The sequence below is a fragment of the Pavona decussata genome, unplaced genomic scaffold, assembly GCF_977016875.1.
Source record: "Pavona decussata unplaced genomic scaffold, jaPavDecu1.1 SCAFFOLD_134, whole genome shotgun sequence".
In the NCBI taxonomy this organism is placed as follows: Eukaryota; Metazoa; Cnidaria; class Anthozoa; order Scleractinia; family Agariciidae; genus Pavona; species Pavona decussata.
In genome coordinates this window covers 2,159,912-2,184,789 of record NW_028145547.1, presented here as the reverse complement: position 1 = coordinate 2,184,789, position 24,878 = coordinate 2,159,912, and the positions used below count along the sequence as shown (strand labels likewise).

Here is a 24,878-nt window from a genome sequence, read left to right as displayed (position 1 = left end):
TTGCTAGTGACCATTTTTTCGGCCGACGAAAAATCTTCACTTGTCGGCTAGTGTGTGGTGAATTCAGACAAGTCTGCGACAAGATCGGGGCTTGTCGGGCGTTATCTGACAGTGCTAGATCTCAAAACGTCTTGTTGGGCCTTGTCGGCTAGTGTGCGGTGGACCAAGACAATTTGTCGGGGTTCGCGCGCGCCTCAACCAATTAGGAAATGTCATGATAGTCACGTGAACAAGCGTCTTTTCCAACATGGCGGAGATCGAAGCTGAGATCGAGCAATGGACACCTGTAAAAGAGGACAATAACGTGAGTATTTCTTGAAAATTTTCTTCAGATAAACGGAGGTACCACCGAAACCCAGTCGAATCTTCGTTCCCAAGCTCTTCAATTAGGTTGTTATATACACCCTGGTTATCCAGTATTTAACTCATATTGTTCTTGTGCTGCTCTTGCGACGCCTCTTTATCCTCCGTAGAAAATTCAAGGTAAACAAAGCAAGTTTCAATTTTCGCCGCGTCAGTGGAATAGGCGCCATCTTGATTTTGGATGACTCGGCCCCAAGCCTCAACGCAGTTAGTTGCGACAAAAAATCGGCTGGTGTGCGGCAAGCTGATGGCCCGAAAAAATTTAACCCGATTTGACCCCGACAACGAAGTCTACCGTTGTACGAAAAAAAATCGGCTAGTGTGCGGTAGCCTTTATATACTAGTAATAGTAATCACAGACTAAAAAGTGCGGTCGACATGCCAATTTGATAAACCGCATGTCTTCACATGAAAATTAGGCCAGATTCTTGCATCAAAACGAGGTAAATTTGCGCGACAGAGAAAAAAAAAGCCGCCAACCTCGATTTGTTCCGCACGCATTTGTACAGGCAGCCAAACCCAAACACAAAATTAGGCTTGCGTTCTCCCATTGTCGACCGCGATTACGAATTTTAAGAAAGCACCTGAACTATAAAGGATTGAAGGCAAATCACATTTACTGAATTTAATTTTCACTTTTATGTGATTTGTATTTTTTCTGATGGAGTTCTTTCTTTGTGCGAGTTATCCGAACATTATAAACAACCGTTATACAAGAAATACCATACGCCGTATCATATGATCAACACGCACTCAGTGATAAATACACACCATTCTGAATACTCCAAGAGACTTAGCAGCAACGCTACTTTCAAGTCTTTTATTTTTTCCAATTTGACATACGAGTACACCAGTTGTCAGGGAAAATAGACTTCTGTAAAGACATTTATTAACACATATATTAGCACATTTGCGAAGCATTTAAAACATCGAGGAAACTTTCTCGCTGATTGAAAGCTATGCAATAGCGGCTTATATTGCTTCGCCTGCTGGGACGGTTTTCTTGAAACCATCACTTAATCGTGTAATGTAATAAATACTTTTACCTAAAGCTGTTATGTTCAAACTTTCAAACATGAAAGTGGTCCGTCATTAATTTGAAATATATCAATACGCCAGCTGTTCTTAGTCGAAGAATAGTGCATAGCAAAGCCTCCGAGGAGGCATTTCAAAGTGCTCTTAGCCTCACTTTTCAAGTGAGGCCAGGACTAAAGTATTTCAATTCCAATAAATAAATAAACCCTTCTGTGGTATGAATGATTTTATAGACCCTATGCAATATGGCTGACATTTTATTATTCTTTTGTTTGTATTCAAATTAGCCTTGTTAACCTCGTTCTTGAGTTCAAAAATGAAAAGAATATTTTACCTTGAACGAGGTTAGCAAGGCTAATTTGAATGTAGACAAACGAATATTAAAATGTCAGCCATTTTGCATAAGGTTTAAACTAAGCTTTTAGCGTTAGTGTCCCGATAAAATATCGACATTAAGGTTACCAAATTTCAATGTTATGTAGCCAAATGCTACCAAAAATACAAATGAACTATACGAACGTCTACAGAATGAAACAAAATAAATAGTTTGAGGGTAAATTGTAGGACCCGGATGTCCAAAGAGCTGATACGTTCTTTGTCCAGTGGATGGCGGCTGTGCATTTTGCCAAAATACCTTGAGAATCTAACACAGCCAATAGCCTCGTAGAAAGCCATATTTGCCCCCGACTAACGAAATTGCGTATGCTAGGTTTGAAGTTTTTAGAACTTTTCTGTACGTTTTTTGAGCGTCTCAAGGGTAGGCTAAGTATTATGAGTAAATGTAGAAGTCGCCATCTTTTATTCGGTACAGTGGATTATCATTTGGATATTGCCCCCTTAAGGACAACACGGATATGTACTACTAAAAGGCTGGCACTTGCCATTAAAACTTATGTATTCTGACTCGTAAACGCCTCTTGCAACATCTGGCTGAACAATATGGCGGGCAATAGTTTGCATTATTAAAGCAAGCAATCGGACATCGCAAAGGAGCCAGGCGTCTGCCAGTGTAGGAAGGTTGTTGCTGGTAGCCATAGGGCTGCTGGTAGCCCATTGGTGACTGATATTGCACAGGGCTCGATTGTGTACAGCAGCTTTGATCGCAACCAGGTTGACACATTGTACTTGCACAATGACTTGGACAGGGTGACACACCTACAAGGTAAATGGTATAAGAGGGGAATGTCTCAATGTGAAAAGGAAAGCAAGCAGTAGAATAGAGGAAAAAAGTAGTTCTTGTGTAGTAAATTAGAATCCAAAACAATAATTAAACCCAAGCAAGATAAAATAAGTTTGAGTATACGCAATGATATTTTCAGTATACTCTCCTTAGTTTTTTCTTTTTTCGCGATTTCAGAAAACGTCGCCAATCTTATTCCTTGTGCCACTCTAAGATATAATTACCTTGTGGATTGTTCAATACAATCAAGTAGTTTACGTTACAGTTCACACATGACGTTATTCAGAGTCATCAGTTGGTTTACTTCTTTGAGCAACCTTGTCAAGCATATAATTTCCACAAAGGATACTTTTCTTTTAATGCTGATGTGTGCGATCAGATTTTCTGCTGGATTGCACGCAGAATCCAGAATTTATGTAAGTGAAAAAAAGATAGAAAAATAAAAAAATAATAATAATAAAAAAGAATTTATGTAAGTGCGTTTACAAAAAAAATTGTCATACGGCTAAGGCTAGTGGCCGATATAACCCATGCTCTGATTGGCTAAGAGCGAGATCAGAGCCAGAGCAGGGCATTACGCACCCGTAATGCCCACGGGCCGATTACGGATTATACAAATTAGGTTTAGGCTTGAATTGAAATGCTTTTTCTTTTCTTATAAAGAAAGCCATATAATAAACAACTTAATAACCTCGACCGTTCGGTCATTACGGGAAAATCTCAAACCTCGGCCTAGCCGTATTGACGTCGCTATCGCTGCTTAATAGTAGTTAGTATGGGTGAATAGATTATTTACAACAGTCATTTTTGCACATAATTTCTACAAAATGTATTTTAAAAATATGTGCCATGTCTCCATATTCGGAAGTTAGGTTCCTAAGGCTTTAACCTTGCACGGCAATGGTTATTGCAAGCTAGCGTAGACAACTGCCCATGAATTCAATCCACTAAATTAAGGTACCAGCTTAGGTAAAATTACTGTGTTTAGAAATTAACCTCTTTATGCGGACGTTCTGAAAGGAAACCACCAAAACCAAATTTAGACGAGTACAATTAAATTTTCGGGATCTCCTCGACATTATTGTTAAGTGTAAACATTGCACATACCTGGAGGTACGATCTCAACAGAAATAAGTCTTGCTGAAGCTCCGTTTGAAAGTTCGAGCTCACCGTCATTTTGTTTAATGCTGGTTTGCAAAGAATTGATAGAATCTGAACCGGCCTCTGGGCCCAGCCTCAATAAGACTTCAACAATGGATAATCCATTAGGCAGGCATCTGCAACCATAGAAAAATAAATATAACATTCAGTCTTTAACAAGCAACCGTTGTAAAGGTAAAGCCAAACCTGTGTCAGTAAGCTGGTACCAGGTTATGTTTTCTATAGCTGTCTTCGTTTCGACCTAATTATACAAATGAGTTACTCCGGCCCGCTAAACGAAGAGCATGTTTATTCAAGTACATGTACATGGTGTACGGGGTGTAGTATTCAAAGTGCTGAAGCCCTACTTGGACTTACTCAAAGTCAGAAAAATGATTGACTCAGCCTTTAGATCCTTATAAATCTGGTTGGGTTTATTTCATTATTCCCTTTCTTTCAACGATGCACTTGTTATATAGATGCAGAAAAGTACTGCATTACAAATATAAAAACTTTACAAGTGACTGACCGAACAATACACCCATGTTCAGAATAATCAACTGATCCAAAGAGGCAGCTGGCTGGCCGGTCTGTTTAATGTCAATTAACTGGACACTTAGCTTGTCAGTCGGTTTGTCGGTCGGTCGGTCGGTCAGTCAATCAATCACTCACTCACTCGCTCACTCGCTCAATCAATCAATCAATCAATCAATCAATCAATCAATCAATCAATCAATCAATCAATCAATCAATCAATCAATCAGTCAAGATCAATCAACTAACCAACCAATTAATCAATCAACCAGTCGATCGATTGATCGATCAATCAGTCGTTCAGTGATTCAGTCAATTCTTCTGATCAGTCAACCAATACAATGCAATCGATGCAATCAGTCAGTCAGTCATTAACCCTGTCAGTCAGGTAGTCATATAATCACCCTAACGTACCTTATTGTATTCACAATTGGCTGGACAATAATGTTCTTTGCTTGGAAATAACGAGTGATCTGAAAAGGAAGAGGAAAAAACAAGTCACCACGGTTTTAATAATTAGACATTACCTCAAACTTGATGTAACGCAAAAGTAAATTTGGTTAAAAGTAACTAAGATGATCAGTAGTTGAAACGTAACATGCCCGGCTGATATACAGTAAATAAGCCAACTTCCTATGTGGCGTAGTCTTTAATTATTCTTACTAATCCCAGGTGAATGTCAGTGAACCATAGTGTAGAACTATGTACAGATTTTGCATTTTTGCTCGTTGACATGAGATTTTTTTTTTTTAATTTAGCCCAGTTAATGATTTGAGGCAAATGCTGGCTTACCGTCTCTCTGAGAAGATCGTTTCCTGTTTGCACGTAAGGAGTACACATAGAGTAACTTCCAGGGTACCAGGACTGGGAGTAGAAGTTGTTCTGGTAGGACTGAGATTGCGGCTCCGTTAAATTAAAAGTTAACTTGTAAGTGGTATAACCTGCAACAGTCAATGATATTTATAAGATAATATGCGGGTTCAATTTACCCAACTCTTTGGGTGTGGTCTTTGCATTTTTCCCAGCATAGTTGGCATGGTAATCCAACGACACCAATGCTATCACAGTATCATTAAAGGACAATTTAAAGCTGTATACACTTTGTTGAGATCCTGTGGCTCACAGTCACTATAATCCAACCAAAGAAATATACACAGCAACTAAACAATTGAAACAAAAAATAACAATTACAGCACCCTTGACATTATTACAACTTGTTTCTGTTTTGACCCCGACAAATGCTTACTCAGGCATTCCCCATAGTTATCTAACGCTCCTAGAATTTGGCACCCCTTTTGTCAATAATGCCAAGAATGAGTTTTATGAAACTTTGGTGACCTGACCAATGGGATTCCACTATGCAATCAATGTCCCAAGCAATCAAAATTTCTCTACTTAATTTACCGGGTACAGGCACTTCGCATACAAAGGCTTTTGTTTCAAAACAGTGCCTGTCAGCCCATCCAGGCATGTTATTTTCCTTCGCCTGCACGATGCAATTCTCGGATATGCCGCCGTTGGGTTCTTCTTCTAACCACTCAGAGAAGGGTATTAGTGATCCATCTATCCAAATGTAGCGTCCCTCTACTGAATGGTCATGCAGACCAATCCACGCTTCGGATATATTGGAATCTTGAACAAAGAACATGTTATTATAACATATGCATTTATAAGGCTATAAAAACAATTCCCCTACGTAATATTTTAATTATGTCAATGTCATAAATTAGCTATACAAACTTTTCCGTTGTAAATTTAAAAGCTTTTGAATTTACTAAGTTTATGGCTGAGCCCTCTACTTAGTGACGTCTAATAATGTATCAAGGCCCAGCAACTATAATTCCTCCTTAAAGCTATAAGTAATGTACCAAGGTGTACAAGATCTGTGACTATTCAAAAATTGTTCGAAGGTCCACTTTAACCGCGATGGCTTATGATACTGTAGACAATTATTGAAAAATCACTTTGGCGAAATAGTTTTCAAATGTTACCTTACCGTGAGGTCAAACACTTAATACATGACTATCCAATTGTATATGCTGAGAATATCTTCAACTTCAGCTTTCAACTTTATTGTTACAGTCAATCCTCGTCACGCGTAACCGGTATTTTTGGAATTTTGACGGAGTTTCGAAAATTGATGTCAGTTTTGAGAATCGCCAACGAGATTTCAAAGTTCCCGTAGAAATGTCTCTAGTACATTGAATCTTTTCTTTTCTTTTCTTTTTTTTTCAGCCATTGCGTCCCTTTTGGAAAGAGTTCCAGAGAAATGTTCAACCTTCCATTCGAATGCCGGACATTACAAAGAGGAATTCGAATATTCATTTTATTCTCGGAAATACTGGTCATGAGTGACGTGGATTGATTGTAATTTTGCGTCAATGTTCTGCACTTTACTCATGGTTTCTTACTTGTCAGCAAATTCACCACCAGATCCGCCTCCTCCCTGCATTGAAGCGAGGCTAGTGTTCCATTGTCGAGTGCACAGCCATAAAGTGCGTCATCCCAGGTCAGTGGAGTGTTCTTGACAGAGAAACAAGACCGACTTCCCTGTGGGAGCTTAGAGTAACCTTCAGGACACGTGGCTTAAAGAAAAAAAAAAGCAGACAAGACAAATCACAAAAGATACGTGGCCAATGTCACACTTAAACCTTAGTGAATGGCCTTAGCCTGCTACTAGTATCCTTGAAACGTATGTCGGTTGAGTTTTTTGTTGGTACTCATCTTTGCTCCGAAAGGTTTTTCTCCAGGTACGTCGGTTCTTCTCTCTCTTCAAAAACAAACTCTTCCAAACTCCAATTCCATCTGAGGAATCTCAATTCAGTAGTACTCGATGCTAAATAACGCTGACTCTTAGTTCGCAACTCATTAATAATTCATAAATTGAGCAGCCAATAAATGGCTTCCATTTGGGTCAGGTGGATGAATTTTGATACCCAATGAAACAATCCAGTCGACATCAAAAACGTTTTTGGCCTGTTATTTAATGAGCAACAATTCAATAAAATACAGGCACGATTATATTTTTGTGTTTTTATCATTACGTAGAAATTTTTTTAAGCTGTAAGAAGTCATTCATATGAGTTTCTTTCATACGGCAAGCGAAGAGATGCTGATTTTGAAAACTTTATTCATTGAAATTCTATATTGCTTTGCAGTTTTGTCGCGTTAGCTTGAAGCTTTCATGCGCCAAAGCTAGTCAAAAGAGCTGTATGAGACATTCGTTTTGTCTTTTCTTTATGAGTTAATCGTCATTGCTTTTCTGATCCGGATAAAAACAACACACACACACACCAAGACCCATATCATACAGTAAAATTGCAAAAATGCTTACCCTCTAGAGCTGGCTCAGAGATTCCTAGAAAACAAAGGTAACATTTCAATAAGATAAGGACAGAAATTTATCTTTCTTGCCTTGCTTTTCGTGATTCGCTGAGTTGACTTAAATATTCCTGCGAAAAAGCAACAGTGATCTACACCTTTACCATCGTCGTCGTCGTCGTCATCATCGTCATCATTATCACCATCGTCATCATCACTTGACATCATCATTATCATGCTTATTGCAACTCGATATCACAATCATTAATATATTGATGACTTGTCAGAGAGCGTTGGTGAATGATTCAGTCCTGCTATTCCTAACATTCCAAGCCACTTAAGTTTGGCCAGTCAGTTCCGAAACAAACCATTCTTCGTCAAGGTGTCTAACATTGCGTTTATTTCTCTTGACCTTTATAGATGATTCTTTCATTGCATATTAATTAAATCACCGCTTATGATTGGCCTGTTTACTTAACACGACTGGCTATGATTATCTTACTTTAGAAGGCTAAATTTTTACCTCAACTTTGCTTTCCACGACATAATCGCGTTCTGAATCAGTTTTCTCTTAAAAGTCAGTAACCCACTCGAGCTCGTGATGTTTACCTTTACACCTCATTGCAGCCAATGATTGTGGAAATGAATTTGGAATCTTTAAATCACCAATCCAATTTTTTAAAAACCGAAAATACAACTGACCTGTTGCTGGGAGAACGTTGGCCTTGATATTCCCCTCATCGCTCTGACCAGGATCAAATAACACCACAATATAATCCTTGCCACCAACATTCTGCCTTTTCATTCCACCACCTTCTTTAGCGATTCCAACGCCCACTGCAGAGTTGTTCTTCCAAACCATCTGCGAAAATGGCGACGCCTTTATTGTCAATTTGGGATCAGCCCAGTCAAAGAACTTGACTGCACCGTACCACTTGACTGTGCAAGCTTTGGCAATGTTGCCTCCAGAGTTGTGGCTACAAACCAGTTGTCCGTACGTGGAATTTGGGTCTATCTTTTCTATTCCTTCAGTAGCAATCTTCTGTGCCCATTGGCTGGCTATGTTGTTTAGTTTTTCAGAGGGTGTCACATCTGAAGATTGGTGCAATCGTCGGAATTTGTTTATTCCTGCGATCAAATCGCGAACTAGTTGTTCTGAAAAAGAAAAAAATGTTACACTTGCCTAGTAAGGTTCGTTCTTTGCTCAGTAAATGGAAGAAACTCGCACTGTTGCGAGTTTTTCAAATGTCACACTCCTTTAAATGCTTTTAGTATATTAAAGAAAAAAAAACGCGGATACTTACTGATATCTGGCTCTGGTCCTACAGAGTGTAAATAGAAAGGAAAACACAAGATGTTATAAAAAGGAATTGCTTGTTAAAAATTCTTCCAATAAAATAACACCTTTAAGAAAACAAATTTTGAGCCTATTGATTCTAGATCTGATTATCCTTTATTGCAAGCCTCTGGTTGCTGCCATAATCCTATTAATTTCGACAAAAACATGCGAAACTTACCCTTCTCAAAAACAAAAATGATAAAATACTGACAACCAAAAACAAAACGTTAAAAAAGAAAAAAAGATGAGGTGTATGGATTTTTATAGACTTTAATTATTTGCTTGAGATTTCTTCAGATAGTGATACAATTCGTTGGCCAACAATATTTTTTATTGTTATTGTTATTGTTATTGTTATTATGTTATTTTTTATTGTTATTGTTATTTATTGTTTTATTTATTTATATTTCGGTTTAATCATATTCGTTAAGTCTCTTGCCTTCGAAGAGGTGTGAACTTGAATATTTAATGATCTTCGGGTAGCAGAACGAAAGGAAATGATTACAGAAATTTTACGTCTTTCGTGAAACAGCTTTTTATGTAAATGTCCAGCTCTCTTACCCCGATATTTGAACAGGCCAGCGTTCTTGAGATCATTTAAGATAGGTTTACAAAAACATTGTTTGTAGGCAGGTCGTAGATTAAAGAGTTCGCTCCTCGAGTAAGAAACACGAGTATGAAAACACGAGGCCAAAACACTTGTAGAGAGAAGGTTAATATTCCTTACTGAGATGCTTGAGATGCTTGGAGATCCAGTTATACCGGTGGGTCCAGGGTTGATTTCAATATCCATGAAAATGGTCAAATCTCTTGATGGAAGTAGAACACATACAAAACCATGTTTCACGGAGATGGTGATCAGATGGCGTGGTAAGTTTACGCTTCGAAATTTACGTTGTAAAGCAGGCTTTCCAAGCGAAACCAAGCAGGGGTAGCTACTATTTGTTGCTCAGCATTCGCTTTTGTTGGTCCATCCAAGTGGAATAAGCTTCCTCTGGCAATTAGGACTGCCAAGAACTTAAATACTTTCAAGAAACACTTGAAGACATTTTTGTTTAAAAAGCATATGACATCTGATTATTCTTTACTTTGTTTATTTTATTTCTTACTTTTTGTTTGATTGATTATTCTTAAATTTTATATTTTATTAATTTTGACTAAATTTTTCGTTTTTATATTGTTAGCGCTTTTGAATATTATATAAAAAGCGCTATATAAATTGATTATTATTATTATTATTATTTTCAAGATCGTCGAAAAATGTAACAATCAATCATCTACCCAAGCATCCACAGCATGTAACATTATCCGCCGACATCCATCAATTCTATCCATGCATCCACGTATCTTTGCATGTACCATGCATCCATCTTTTTTATCCATCCTTCCATTTGTCCAAAATTTTTATTAAGTATCTACCCTATGACGCGAAGGAGTAAAATTACAAAATATACCTTGATGTGCAAGTCTGGATAGCTGGGTTACCTGGTTTTAAGGTAGCCGTGGGAGAGGAACTTGGAGTAGCCGTCCCAGTGGTGGCGCCTCCCGATGTAGGCCCGCTTGTGCTGCCTCCGGCAGTGGTAGCTGTTGCTGTGCTGGTGGTCGCGATGGTGGGGCCTCCAGTAGTAGATGCTACAGTGGTGGGTCCTTCAGTAGTAGGTGCTGCAGTAGAAGATACTACAGTTGCAGCAGAACTGGGTGTTCCGGTGGAAGGTGGTGCAGTGGTGGCTCCTGTGGTGGCTCCTGTGGTGGCTCCTGTGGTGGGAGCTCCAGTAGTCTTCTTCGGGAAAGTGGTGGGTGCCATGGTGGATGCTGGTAGGAGTGAAGTCGTGGCTGCAGCGGTGGTAGGTGCTGGAGTTGATGCCAGTGCCGGTGCCGGTGCCGGTGCCAGTGCCGGTGCCGGTGCTGGTGCCGGTGCCGATGATGGTGAAACTTAAGTAAAAGGTTATGTTTCTGGTCAAAACGGAGAGTCAAGTAAAATTTTTTTTTTTTGGTTGGTTGGGTGGGAAGTAGGCTGACCTGGATTATTAGCTCCTCTCGTAAATGTGTTTGGAAACAAAAGTTATTGGAACACTCCGATTTCACTAAATTGTGAACTTGTTAAGCAACAATGAACATTCAAGCTTCACTGAGTCTGATTTTACAGAGTTATGTATGAATGAAATAAATGGATAGACAGTAAATGGACAAGAAAAAGGAATATATAAACGACGAAATAAATAAATAAATAATAAATATAAAGGAAATGGTTGATAATAGTACTCGAGGAGGACCTATTTGTATTCTTTTAAGGGATTAATAAAGACACCACCGCGTTAATAAAATCTGTTGGTCAAAAAAAAAAAGATGAAACATTCATATTCGCTGTCATTGATGCTCGAATGGCCTGCAAAACAACACAGGAATGTTCAAATTCTTTTTGTAATTTCTTATCCAAGATAGAGTGAGAATTATAACACGAAGCCGTGACATATCTAAGAGAACAAAACACCGTACCATCATTTTTGTGTTAGAGGAATCCTGTCCGAGTATAATTTGGCACTGGGAGCGGAGATGAAATACACTTGACAGTGTTTCCCTTAAAAAATAAATAAATCCATTGTACTTCTAGATCGAAGCCACTTCTACAGACGAGTTTTGCATGTATAGTTCTGGATAAAACTGAAAAGGGCTCCAAAGATAGTTTCTAAAGATTGAGGAAACTAAAGAAACGTGAATTTTGCCCTCTCAGCCAGTCCTCCAACCTGGAAAGGTGACGGGACATAAGAGTTTTTTAAGCTTGTTTAGTTACCTATTGCAGCCTCTCCTTCTTGGACTGTAAATAAATAAAGAAAATGAAAATGCACTTAAGTATTCATTCATACGATACTTGTACTTTGTTATTATGCATATTATGAAAGCTCATATGCAAATCAGTGCAGGAAAGTATCAAGGTATAGCTTGAGCAGTTCGTGGCATGTTGGTGATACCAATATGTATGCAACTTTTAAGTTTTTACCCATTCCTTTGCTGGGAGTTTCCAAGGAATTTTTCCATGGTTTGCGCGAACTTGAGTCTTAGTGTTAGCTAATGAACACTTGATGAATTGGTTAATGTTGTCAGTGAGATCATATACCTATGGACAATGTGACAACTCGTGCTTTCAACGAGCAGACATTCGACTAGGTTGGTACTTTAAGTTCATTATCGTAGATTGACTAAAATGTTATGCAACTTTTGCCAGGTGATTTTTGTGTTTCCTGTTGCAATTGTTCTTACTTTCACATTTGATTCCTGCGTAGTTTGGGCCACAGACACAACGGTAACCTTTAGGATCGTCATTGTCGATTTTACATGTTCCACCATTAAGGCATGGGTTAGGCTGGCAGGCTGAAAAGTATAACGTCATGATGTTAGGAAAAAATGTCCTCCATTTTCCCTCATCATGAAATCGTATACGACTTGTATGTATTTGTTGTACCAAAAGAGTCGGTGGTTAAGCCCGATAATTACGGCTGGGCTGAGGGAAATTTAGGATCACGTTTACTGCGAACGATAAAATAACCACATTTACACTGCATTTACAAATTGCTATTTATAATTTAATGTGATCAAGAAGCAAGTAAAACTCGCGAGGCAAGTATAGGATAGTCTGCCGCGCGCAGCCAGGAACAGCATGGCTTTCTGCTGCGAATGAAACTCGACGCATTGGACGTGAGCGCGGGATACGGTCGCTGACAAGGGGAACAGGACAGAACTTTACGTTGTCTAGATCTGTACCAATTTTCTATACAAACTGAAGAGAGGCCCCCCCTCGGTAGTTTTGGCGCTTTTCCCAGGTTGTTCTCGCCATTACAAACCAAGATGGCGGCAGTTCGATCGAAACATACGATCACATCTCTGAACGGTCTAACATCTGCATTAAAGATGTATACATTTACCAATATGTTGTTAGCGACGTGGTACGATAGGAAGACATCTGAGTGGCTTGACCAAGATCTCTGGGCATGGCTAAGGTGGTCTATACACCCAACTTTAAAAGGCGACTCACGTTTGACTCACCTTGCAAATTCAACACACCTTTGTTCTGTGATGGAATTCCACCGCCTGTCAACCAATGAAAATGTAATGGTCAAACTTTTATCGTATCTGTAACTCGTTGATTACTTTTTATTTTACAACCTAGTGTAAGGAAACAGGGTGCTAAGGTTTAGTAGTGGAGTCATAGCCTGGGAGAAATTGTTTGAATCTACAAGACAAGAGTCAGGGGGCAAGGAACAGGAGAAGAAAGAGGGAGCACCTTTTTAACTTTGATGCGGAGTCTTATGGCAAAGCTACAAGGGAACTATGTATTTTAGGCGGCCACGAAGAACACAGCTCAGAACATGCATGCATAATGCATAAAGGGATACAAAAGTCAGGAGTGACTATGCCTTGTTACTTATCTTTCTAAAACACTGTTGGCAGGAAGGCTTGTTTTTGTTCAAATTTAAACCTACCCTCGTTAAAGGCCTGGGTGATCTTGTCTGGTGGCAATATTCTACCCCATGTAACAAACTGGTCAAACTTAATTGGCGCCATCTCCTCAATCTTATTATTGGTGTTGGGTTTACTTATCCTGAGGTCGTTGAATTCATTGGCATGCGGAGCAATGGTCGATGGTCCTAGCACTGATTGACTGTCCGCTTTTCCATTGATATAATGTGTTAGTCCTCTTGCTGAAAAATACGATAATTAATCGTACTTTAGGAATCTTCTAAAAGAGTTTCAGTGTTTAAGTAGACTCTTCTTGGCATTACAGTATGCGAATGTCAGGAGCAATTCTCCGTTTGATCCAATCTTATAATGTGCAAGATTGCTAGAGGAATAAAAGTAGCAACTGATAAAATACCCAGCCAACTGCCCGATTTGACATGGAACATGAAACAATCAAATAGACACTCTAAACATCGTATCATGAGTTAATCCTTTCAATTTCAGAAGAAATAACATAAGGCGGTAGCAATTTTAAGTCTCATTCTCATTGAGTTCGAATGTCACTGTCCTGTCGGTTGGCATCTTTATTGTTCTTTTGAATATAGACTACAATTTCACCAAATATATATTTATGTCTTCACCCCTTCTAACATAAATATTATTGCTGTGTGCTGCATGTCCCGGGCTCAGTTTGCTGGGAAAAGGATAACAAACAAACCATGATTTGGTGAAAATGGCTATGAGCAAAAGTCTCATAGCCCCTTTTATTTTTTATATAAATTAACTAATGTATGGCTATGAACAAAGGCCCATAGCCACCTCATTACAAGATCAGCGAAAGGACTACTACTGTCCTGAATTAACTATTAATGATTTTGCCCATTAAAGGTGAGGGCAACCAAAACACAGGACTAGCAAAAGAGGACAGGGCCACAGGGCGGGTGGGAAAAATAAAAGGCGGCTGAATTCGCTCAGAAGTAATCCACTGAACGAACGTGGTGCGTGTCTTGGTGCAAAGGTCATGAAAGCTAGAGGGTGGTACAATATAGATTGTCATGGCCCTAGCCCGTGACCCTGGTATCGTGACATTATGTCACACAATACAACAAAATTCCTAAAGAAACTTCAATACTGAATAAAAAGACAAACAACAGATCGGATTGAAGACATAAAAATCCTATTTGTAAACAAATATTCCCTATAAAACATATGCTAGTACTCACCTTTATTCCAGGTAAAAGCAAGTGAAAACCAGGCATTGAAAGGTATTTTTGAATATGAAATTGAAACGCTCCATTTTTGTGCATTAGACACCACTTGAAGCACATACTTCTGATTCTGAATGAAGAAGGAGAATCCTTGAGATCTGACATCGGATCCTCCACTGGAGAACACGAATTTAGGCACTGATAGGTCCAAGCTCGCGATGTCCGAAACATCAATTCTTGCCCAAAACATCATGGTAATACCGTTAACACATAAACTTGGGTCATTGATACACTTTCCTTTAGAAAGAACAGAAAAGAGCAACTACGTTGGAAGAGATGCAAGAACATGATTAATAACCATCAAAGGCGGCAGACATGTGAATGGGAAAAAAAACAGATTTGTGGGGTGCTACCAGTACAACTATAAATTGCGCCGGAATTGCTGTTCGCGTTTCAATGCGAAATCTCATGACGCTAGTGGATGGCCCTATATTGTAGCTTCTCAAACTTATTAATAATTCATCGGATGAAACAAAGAAAATCACTACTGTGACCGTGGTTTAGAGATGCGTTCCTAATTGCCATAAAATTTTGCCAACTTTAGCCTTGAATTTCTCCAAGAATTATTGATAATTTGAGAAGCCATATCAAGCACTCAAAAGTGCACTTCATCAGATATCCAAACACCTCGAAGTCGTTTCAAAAAACTCGGCTGCGCCTCGTTTTTTCAACTTACTTCTCAGTGTTTGGATATCTGATGAAACACGCTTTCTCGTGTTTGATATATTACTTCTACTACCTTCGAAAAGCAAACACTTTTTTGTCATGTATAGTTTGTGAATTGGACACGAATAAGGTTGCTCAGTTGTACCTTTGAAATTTCCCATGTCAATCCAACTGCCCTTCTCTAGAGTGGACGCCACCTTTCCTCTCGTTACGGAATCAGCAATTCTAGCCCCGTCCTGAAAAAAAAAAAAACAAATATTAATTTAGTATTTTTGTAAATTGCTCTGCAGTATTTTGAATACAGTGAAACCCCGCTTTACGGAAATCCGTTTAATACAGACACTCGTTATTACGGACAGTTTTCTTGGTCCCGCTCCATATATTTCCTTAAAATTAACCCGCTTAATAAGGACACTCTGTAGTATGGATACTTTTTCTGGTCCCAACGGTGTCCCTAATAACGGAATTTGACTGTACTGGAAGTAGAATGCTGCATTTAAATCCCTCCTCAGTCCTTAGCCTTGCATGGTAAAATGGTAAAGGCCTGCTAGAATGTGGAAAACATTAAAACAAAGTTAGCGTTAAGGTAGGTTGTACCACAATGTTTTTGGGAATTTTGGCTGAGATTTACCTTAAAGCCTTAAAATCATGGCTTGGGCACACCAGGTTAGTCTGGTTTACCAGGCCTTCCATGGAAGTCTGGTTCGCAAATATTACCTAAAAACCTTCAGGAAGATCTTAAGGCGGTTTTCTGAGTTATGGTCTCCAGATTAACCACAAAAGCGTGACCCCTTAAAGTGGTGGTACTGACATTGACTTCAGGGGCTTAATTGTAAGTTGTGATTATGCAATAAAACTTTGGCTAACCTTCAGCTTTGCTGGGTAACCTCCTTTCAAATCAGGCGATTCGTTAGATGTTTCTTTCTCAAAAGGCCAGCAATGAGATGCATCAGCAAATACGCCACTACAGCCACTTACAGCTTAAAAAAAAGTAAAAAGAAATACTTGTAAACATTTAAGACTTTAACTGTCCTTGTTTATCAGTTGAAGTCTCTGTTGTGTATATTTGTTATAACGTATAGATATGTTCACTTGGTGAAAGGGTTTGATGGTCTGAGATATTTCAGATTGTCTGTAACATGACAAAATATTCCTGTTTTTATTTTGGTATTTTTCATGTTATTAGATCATTTTAAAGTTTTTCTTTTTGATCAATTTCGGGGGGGGGGGGGGGGGGGGTCTTAATTTTTGGGAAATCCAGAAATCCAAGATGGCTGATCCAATGCGGGCTTCAAAGGAAACCCCTTGGGAGTAGGATCCATCGTTTGAGTATTATTCACACAGCTCTAATACTCTCAGAGTTGTTGAGAGGGAGGTGTTAAATCCGCCAACACTAATACCCCCGGAACAAAAGATCAAAAAATGAACAAAGCCCGGAGTAGGTAGGGTTCATTTAGCTATGTGAAATAAAGTTGAATAGAAAGATATTTCAGGATTATGGAGTCACTTTAACCTTTGTAAACAGAAGGCAGAATTACTCTTTACTAATTAGTGTATGCATGCAATAAAGTTAAAACTTTCTTCTAAGAGACTTTCTGGATCACGCCCTGCATTCTGTGTTATTATTTGTAAAAACCAGTAAGTGTGTAATTACTTAAGCAGATGTATCTAGTTTTTAAAGGATAAATTTCTAGCCCGCAATTGTTTATGATAGACTGGGACTTTCGCAAAAGTGAACTTCTGTCGGCAAATTCAAGGAAAAGTTGGGAAACACACTTTTCTAGGTAAAAAGTATGCGCTGAACACGAAAATTTTGTTTAACAAGCTGGATTTGGCCATTTTGACCTTCAAATCAGTCATTTCATTAGCATACCCAATTAAGACATGAATGCGAAGCTACATGTTGTATATCCTTACAAAACGCATTAAAAGAGTTAAAGTTTCACCAAAATCAGCAGAGGATACATACATTTTTAGAAAGATTTTGTGTTTTCAACATGCAGATCACGTGGTCTTCTGGTCGCGTGACTCTTGAAAACGAGGCTAGAGGCTATATCGTAATTAAGTGCACACGAGGCCTCGAAACTAGGAAAAGGAATTGAAAACCGTAATTATCTTCTTCTAGTGTACGATAATAGAACAAGTGAATAAATCAGTGGAAGTTAACGCAAAATCCATTGTGAGTTTTAGTCATCTGACTGGTGTTTGGATCATCGAATTTCGCATCAGCTATTTGAACAAACATATACTTAAAAATACATAAAGATACTATTCCATTTTACTCTACTGTACCATTAACCGTTCTTGGTTTCCAATAACGAGACCACTAGCATCATTTTGGCAGCAGCTGTCTGCAGCACTTCACTTCTACATTTGCATACTCCCGCGCATGGCAGCCCCACACTCCGGCAGCTACACTGCTTTGATTTGATTTGATTTGTTCAGCATGTAATTTTGACTAAAACAAAGTGTATTTACCCACTTTTCCTCGAGTTTGCCGACAAGAATTTATAAAAGCAGGCGGCCTTTTTCAGAATTTGTCCCAGTCTATGACGAGATGATCAAATGCGCTTTACCGAATAAATGTTAATAAATAGAAATATAATAACTTTTGTTAGCCCATGACTCTATTAATTGCTTTCACCTTGTGCTGGGCTTACGCTCGGTTCTGGCAAAACCAGGTCTTTGGTTAGGGAGCCTTTCTTTATTTCGCAGTTGCAAGGAAAATTGTACTTCTTTCCATCAGGTGCGGTAATTCGGATCTGCCATCAAAACGTTTTAATTACATGTACAATATGGACATTTTTTCATTTCTTGAAAAAGACAAACAGTTTTTCATTCAATAACACAAGTCACACATAAGAAGAATAAACTCAGTTTCTTTTTTTTTTCTGCGACATAGAAATTAATAGAAATCTCGGCTATCAATCCCAGTTAACGAAGTGCTTCAAAAGAGGATAGTTCAACCAGGTGAAGATCAGCGCAAAGCTGTCAACAGACCCGAAACATCGGCATCCCGATCGTAGTCAATAAAGAAAGTTGTCATCTCGTCTACTCACGAGGGCCATTTAAGTTGCGGCCAACAACACCAATCGACCAATTACAGTTCTAATCATGAAGTACCTACTGCGCAGTAGAAGACGTTTAGTATATTTAACAATTATTCCACGAGCGCGCATTGGATATGAGATGATAGATAGCCAACGAGGCGCGTAGCGCCGAGTTGGCTATAATCATCTCATATCCAACAAGCGCGAGTGGAATAATTGTTTTATTAAAAACAATCACGAAAAATTGCTAGATCTTACTGATTTCGCTGCGCAAGAACAACCAGCAGACAATTTAATGGTCGCCATTTCTCAACCATGGTATAATGGCTCATATACCATGGCTGCTAAGCCAATCAAATCCCTCGAATTGCATTATACAATGATTTAGTTTTTAATAAACAGTAATATTGAGTTCAAATTAGTTCTCACATTGTCAAGATTCCATTCCGGTAAAAGTCCGCCATTGTCATGACCGATTGTCACCTTCTGAATTTCGCCGAGATCGGGTGACGTTACTTTAAATCTGTCTGTTCTGAAAAAGAAAAACAAAACAAAAAATATATATATCTAGTTTACCTGCTATAAATTAATTGAAAGTTTTGGTAAATATTAATAATAGCCACTACATCTGAGCGTGCAACGAATTAATTTTAAAGGTGCTCGGCCGGAAATCCGCGCACAGGTGTCTCGCCCAGACAGTTCATTCACTTTGCTCGGTCTTCAGTCGTGAATGATTCGATGCGTCCTCGGTTCTTTCCAGCTGGTGAGACCCTAGGGAGGGGAGATTTCACCCCCTTCATAGCCGCAAGAACACTGAAGCTATGTCTAGATAGTAACTCCAAATCGGTTTGCCTTGGTTTTGGTTTCATAATGCGCAACGGAAAACTACTTTCTATTAATTATTAATAGAGATTAATTATTAATTATTAAAACTACTCTCTATTAATTATAAATCATTTTTATAGGTTCAGCTGTTTCCTTTTTGTTGTTGTCGTTTTTTTTTTCTTGTTTTTGGTAAGGTTAAAGACAAAAATGAAGTAAGGCCCCGTTCATTAATCATTTCTTCAGTTTAATTTCAGGAGATTCACAGTCTGACTAGCGCCTTTAAGGTAAGTATTTCAGTTTTACTTTACGTACTTTCCTCTTTCAAAGTTGTTTTCCAGAAAGTTGCTCAGTTTAAGTTGGCTTGACGTTGATTTGGATCCCTGAATAACGAGGAAGACATTTGCATCCGTTCCTGCCAATTTTTGGTTGCCCGTAGTAACCTCAACGATATAGCGGAGCCCTTGTTAAGAAATAAAAAAGTGAACGAACCTTTTAAAAAATCTCTCGCATGTAAGAAAATGAGGATAATAAGTCATCTGAAACCAACTGAGGATAATTGCCTATAACCAAAGATCAAAGTTTAAGTAAAAAGGACAGTTGAAATTCAAAAAGAAAATTGGGGTATTTACGCACCAAGAAGAGTTTAGGAGAGGTTGCCTCTCTTGAATGTATGGCTTTTTTTTAAATCGAGCTTAATTCCCGCGTAGTCATAAATCGCACAAAAATACATTTAAATAAGTAGGCTCGTAATGAGATGCGCAGAAGGTATGCGCAGAAGTAAGAAGGGCATGACTGTTCTTTGCCCGTACTCAGAGGTGTACATGACGTCATTGTGTTGGCTGCGGTGTGATTCCGACTGACCATCAAGCTCTGGGCCCAGTTGTTCGAAGCCCGATCAAGCTAATCCTGGATTAATGTGAACTTTAATTACTAATCGGTGAAGATTCTTCCAAAAGACTTTCGTCACTCAGTTTTAACTTAGACTTTTCTTTACCTTTAAGCTTGAAATTAGGCTTTAAAACCAATTTTAAAGAGCGAGATGAAAACCTTAATTAACTTTTAATCCTAGATTAGCGTTAATCGGCTTTCGAACAACCCGACACTGATCATAAGGCTTGGCAAATCCTTTTTGCTCCGTCGTTCACAAAAATTAAGAGACGCCGTACCTTTTTCCAATTAATGAGAGGATAAATGTAGCCGGGTTGTATCGAAATTATCGTTCAAACTGATAATCAATAAGCTACATTCAACTCCGACCCATTTCCCCCCTTGGGTTCACGGAAATAGGTCAAGTAAGTCAAGTCACACTAGACTGAGAAAAACAAGATGAGTTCCAACTGTAAGTACAAGTCATGAACTGACCGTTTGGCTTGGGACCAAAAAGCTTTGGCTTAAAACCGAAAAGCCTTTTAAACCTCGTTTGGTCTCTGATCGTTTTGTCCTTGAATCCATCGGCACATTGTCTTGCTGAAATTGAAGAAAAATAAAGTGTCGAATATGGAGAGATATCAAATGTTTATATTTAGATAAGTTGCAGCTTGTTTTGTACAAGGAACAGCTTTTCTGCGAATTATAACCTTTGCAAATCTTTTCAACCACTAGTTCCCTGTTGTGTTTGTCCACAATGACAACATAAAAAACAAACAATGGTGTAAACTAGACTCTTGCCCTAACCCTTAGACACTTTTTATGTGCTTGTTGTTTTTATTGTTGATTAATTAGATCAAATAAGCACCGAAAAAAAACCCCACTCTACTACCCTATCACTTAACACTTTTGTAGAGCACTGGACAACTTTCATTATCATTATCATTTACTGCTATATCTACGTACCAAAAGCCGCAAATTGTGGCAAAATGGCCTTAGCAGGATAGAAAGCGTTTTCATCGAAAAATTGCAGCCCAACTGCTTGCTTTGCTTCATAGTTTCGTTTTCGGTTTTCTCTTCCTTTGACGAGAAATTTTCCACCTAACGACTGGGCGAAGTAGAAGCCAGTTGGTGGGTAGACCAAGTTTTTAACTAATTTTGCAAAGAAAATTTCATTGTTTTTTTCTTTGGCATAACTCTAACGAATTCGATTCGAATATCCATTTATGTTCCAAGATATTTTCTTGCTGCACTAGTAAACTAATGAGGAAACTGTTGACGTGCGCGTAACCCAAACCCCAACCCTGCGTCTAAATACTTGCCTGGCAAGTTAACGGCTTAAGAACTTTAAACTTCGTTAAATCAAAATCATATACAAAAAAATGTTTAAAAGACTTACCCCGGAAACCTCCTAACAGCAACAGCGTGCAAAGTTGAACGACAAAGGTGACCGTCATAGTCCAGCCTCCCACCTTAGTAAAAAATTACAATGTAGAGACCTTTAAAATACAGCTGTTTTGAGCTTATAAAGGGATGAGAATTGAAACTTTGTTGTTGACTTTTCCTGGTAGTCTAAAGAGTGCAAATCAAAGATGTTGTTTTGTCTGTCCAGTCTGTCTACAGGCGGGGTACATTGTAGCTCTCGTCGCTGTCGACCGGAAGGGACGTTCTCGAATGAAGGCTTTGTGAGGGCCCAGAAGTTACTGTTTCGCTTACACGTCTCAAGAATTAAGCGACAGTGACGAACTGCCTATTTCTTTAAAGCACGTCCCTAACACCATAGAGTGATAAAAGGCAATGGCCGTAGCAAGATAGTATTTAATAATAATAATAATAATAATAATAATAATAATAATAATAATAATGTTAATGATCATCAGTGAAGATGTTGATATGATGATAATGATGATGATTTTTTTATTGAATTATTTGTATGCAATACAGCCAGCTACATGACTTACACTACGGATACTTACACAACTAAAATGCAAAGAATTTTAACCTTCCTATACATTGTCTTTCAACAGGGCTAGTATACATACAAGAGGGATAAATTATAACTAATAAGCAAGACATAAATAAAAATGAAAAAGGAAAATAAACTAGGAGTGGCACATCCCTCGAGACGAACATATTTATCGCAGCCCATGCGCACAGTGTTGCTCATTTTGCTCTAGACTTCCTCAGTGTGTTATTTTTAAAAGCAATTGTACGTTCACAAAGGATCTTTTCATTAAGTAACAAGCTAAAGATTTCAAAACTGGTGGAGGCTTTGTTTAACCACGAAAGAAAGAAGTGATATTATTGAGAGCTAGACAAATACTTAATTCAGGCTTATAGCAGTATAGAATATTTGTAGCCTTTAAGATGACATTTTCCGATCTCTTTTCGTTCCACCAACTGAGTACCATTTGCCAAAAAATTTGAGTACTGGGGCATTTTAATAATAAAAAATAATAAATTTAATACTTATATAGCGCAAAATTCATTATATCTATATGATCTAATGCGCTTTGCAATAAGTTAAAAAATATCTAAAAGAAACTGCAGGGAATATGATAGTTAAAATAAAAAAATGGAACAAAATCATATTTAACAATAAATTAAACTCGGCATTCATTCATTCACGTCGGCATTCATATAGAAGGTGAAGTAAATTTTCATGGGCGTGGCTACAACGATCACAGCTCAGAGATGTTCCCAGCTTCATTCTCTAAAGTTTGCTATTAGTTGGTAGAATGTTATGTACCACCTTATATTGAAAACATATGTTTGTTTTCCATTGTGAGCTAGAAGAGTAACTCATAAATAGCTATAACTGTGAGTTTTTTTCCGGCTAGTTTCCTTTCTACGCATTTTCAGCACAAACATTTTGCGTGCAATTGTGGCCGTGACGTTCGCGGAAGTGAGGTTGCGTTCACCACTATTTTGGAGAGGTTCTGAATTAAGAATTGATTTTTACCCATAGATTAGGGATAGCAGAGAGTTAGAAAGTCCACTGCCAAACCATATTTTCGTTGAAAATCGGATCTCGATAGAAAGTATGATGATGATGATGATGATGATGATGATGATGATGATGATGATGATGATGATGATGATGATGATGGTGGTGATGGTGGTGGTGGTGGTGGTGGTGGTGTCAAGTAGAATGTTACATTTAATACGATGACACTGACATATGCTATTTGCTTGCTAATACATTCTCTGTGAAGGCCGATGGTCAAATGGATATTAAAATATGTTTAACAGATGAAGTGTGCTTTAATCTGTGAGTACGCTTATTGTGTATTTTCATTCACATAGAAATCATGCCAACTACTTTAAAGACATATGACTTGGCTTGCGATCAGGTGATCATCCATCAGGGCAGAGGTATTTTTTTTGGTGTTTATTTTTCTTTTACACCTCAAAATATAAATAAATTACTACAGTAGGTTTTTTCTAAGGAAGCGGAAAATAAAGATTACTTTAAGTTTTCTTTAAGCAGCCGACACTTCTATTTACAGATCGGGGCCACCAAAATTATCCAGTTTGTTCTAAAATCGCTGAGTAAAGTAAAAGCAAATTTTCCTGTTTGTTCATAACTGATTCTTATCAACAGGCCAGCTAAAAGATGGCCACGCTTTTAAAACTTAGTTGTTGTAACACAGATAGGATAGTCAACTGTGATTAAATTTCAACTTTTGCAAGACAAGACAAGCCAGGAGCACCAAACGATAAAAAGTGAGTGAAACGCTTTAAATACATTTTAAAAAATGTTCTCCCCTGTGATTGTTATGGCGACTTTCTGTAAGCTTCTATTGTTTGACCTGTTCGGATACTTTGCTGTTTCTAGCCGTATTTCGCTTTTGGACGACATATAATTGTCTCCCCGAATAAAACTAAGATTAATTTTCCAGTCGTGTACTAAAAATATTCAGGTAAATTTTACCGAAGAAACTTTTCTCTTTGCATTTAAATCCGAATGCCTGAGGCGTTTGGGACCTTTTGAACAGACGTTGAGACGAAATCGACCGCTGGGCGTCCTTGAGTAGTTTTAGTCTCAATAGCAACACATAGGATTTGATCACCTGACTAAAACTGAAGAGTTTGACGCTGAGACTAACCATTTTCACCTGTTTATTGCATTGTTTATTCCCGAAATCTACAGGAAACGATAAACATCTCTTAAAACGTGTGAATAATACACTTCAAAGATGATGTGACATATTCCATTCCTTGTGATATGTTTTGGACATTTTATACAATTGAAGTATTTCTTACACTATACGAAAATGTCATTCATTTGCTGATGTTTCTATGCAACCATAATATTTATTTTATGGTTCATTTGGAATAAGAATCAGCAGGCCACTTCCATCGAGCTGATCCCGTGTACCCACTGTTCTTTGCCATTTGCTTATTTTGACGTCGAGTTTTCTAAATATTTTACGTTTACGTTTACTCCAACAACTCTAGAAATTCTTTTGGAGGAATCAAAATTACAGGCACCTTAAGTCAAATATCCACATTATTAAAATTTACGTTACTTACATAAGATTTAAGAATTTCCCTCGTCGTATTACCTTGTCAATCGTCCGTACTGGCTGACGCCTTTTGCTGTGAAAATATCTCGGGGAAGATAGTAACAGGTGAAAAGCAGTCAATATTTTATCAAACTACTCGAGTAGAAAAACAAAACAATTTCTGAAATGAGACACTACTCTCACAAATACTGGATGGTTGCTATTTCAAGAAAATCGACTTAAATTCTTTGAATCTTTGTGAGACTGACATGAGCCTTTTTAACTGTGTGCAAATCACAAAAGGTGGTTTGAATTGCATTAAAGATG

The 24,878-nt window shown here is 38.2% G+C and overlaps 1 protein-coding gene across 4 annotated transcripts; it reads right to left on the bottom strand.

Annotated features, from left to right (window-relative positions):
* Positions 1-1,169: 1,169 nt before the first annotated feature.
* Positions 1,170-24,873, bottom strand: LOC146467675 (uncharacterized). 4 transcript variants are annotated; one of them, XM_085125392.1, is made up of 23 exons: positions 24,580-24,873; positions 21,443-21,515; positions 20,539-20,643; positions 19,489-19,636; positions 18,781-18,883; positions 17,946-18,063; positions 16,169-16,281; positions 15,447-15,537; positions 14,591-14,872; positions 13,391-13,609; positions 12,954-12,998; positions 12,171-12,281; positions 11,704-11,727; positions 10,398-10,844; positions 8,878-8,895; positions 8,276-8,728; positions 7,587-7,610; positions 6,664-6,837; positions 5,657-5,884; positions 5,045-5,193; positions 4,667-4,725; positions 3,686-3,855; positions 1,170-2,553 (listed from the first exon to the last, which is right to left on the bottom strand). In XM_085125392.1, the coding sequence occupies exons 2-23, from the start codon at positions 21,498-21,500 to the stop codon at positions 2,282-2,284; spliced, it is 3,411 nt and encodes a 1,136-aa protein (XP_084981518.1). In that variant the 5' UTR covers positions 21,501-21,515; positions 24,580-24,873; the 3' UTR covers positions 1,170-2,281. The 4 variants fall into 4 exon arrangements, with proteins under 4 accessions (XP_084981518.1, XP_084981517.1, XP_084981520.1 ...); XM_085125391.1 differs by having other exon boundaries at positions 24,612-24,873; XM_085125394.1 differs by lacking the exon at positions 10,398-10,844 and having other exon boundaries at positions 24,612-24,873.
* Positions 24,874-24,878: the final 5 nt, after the last annotated feature.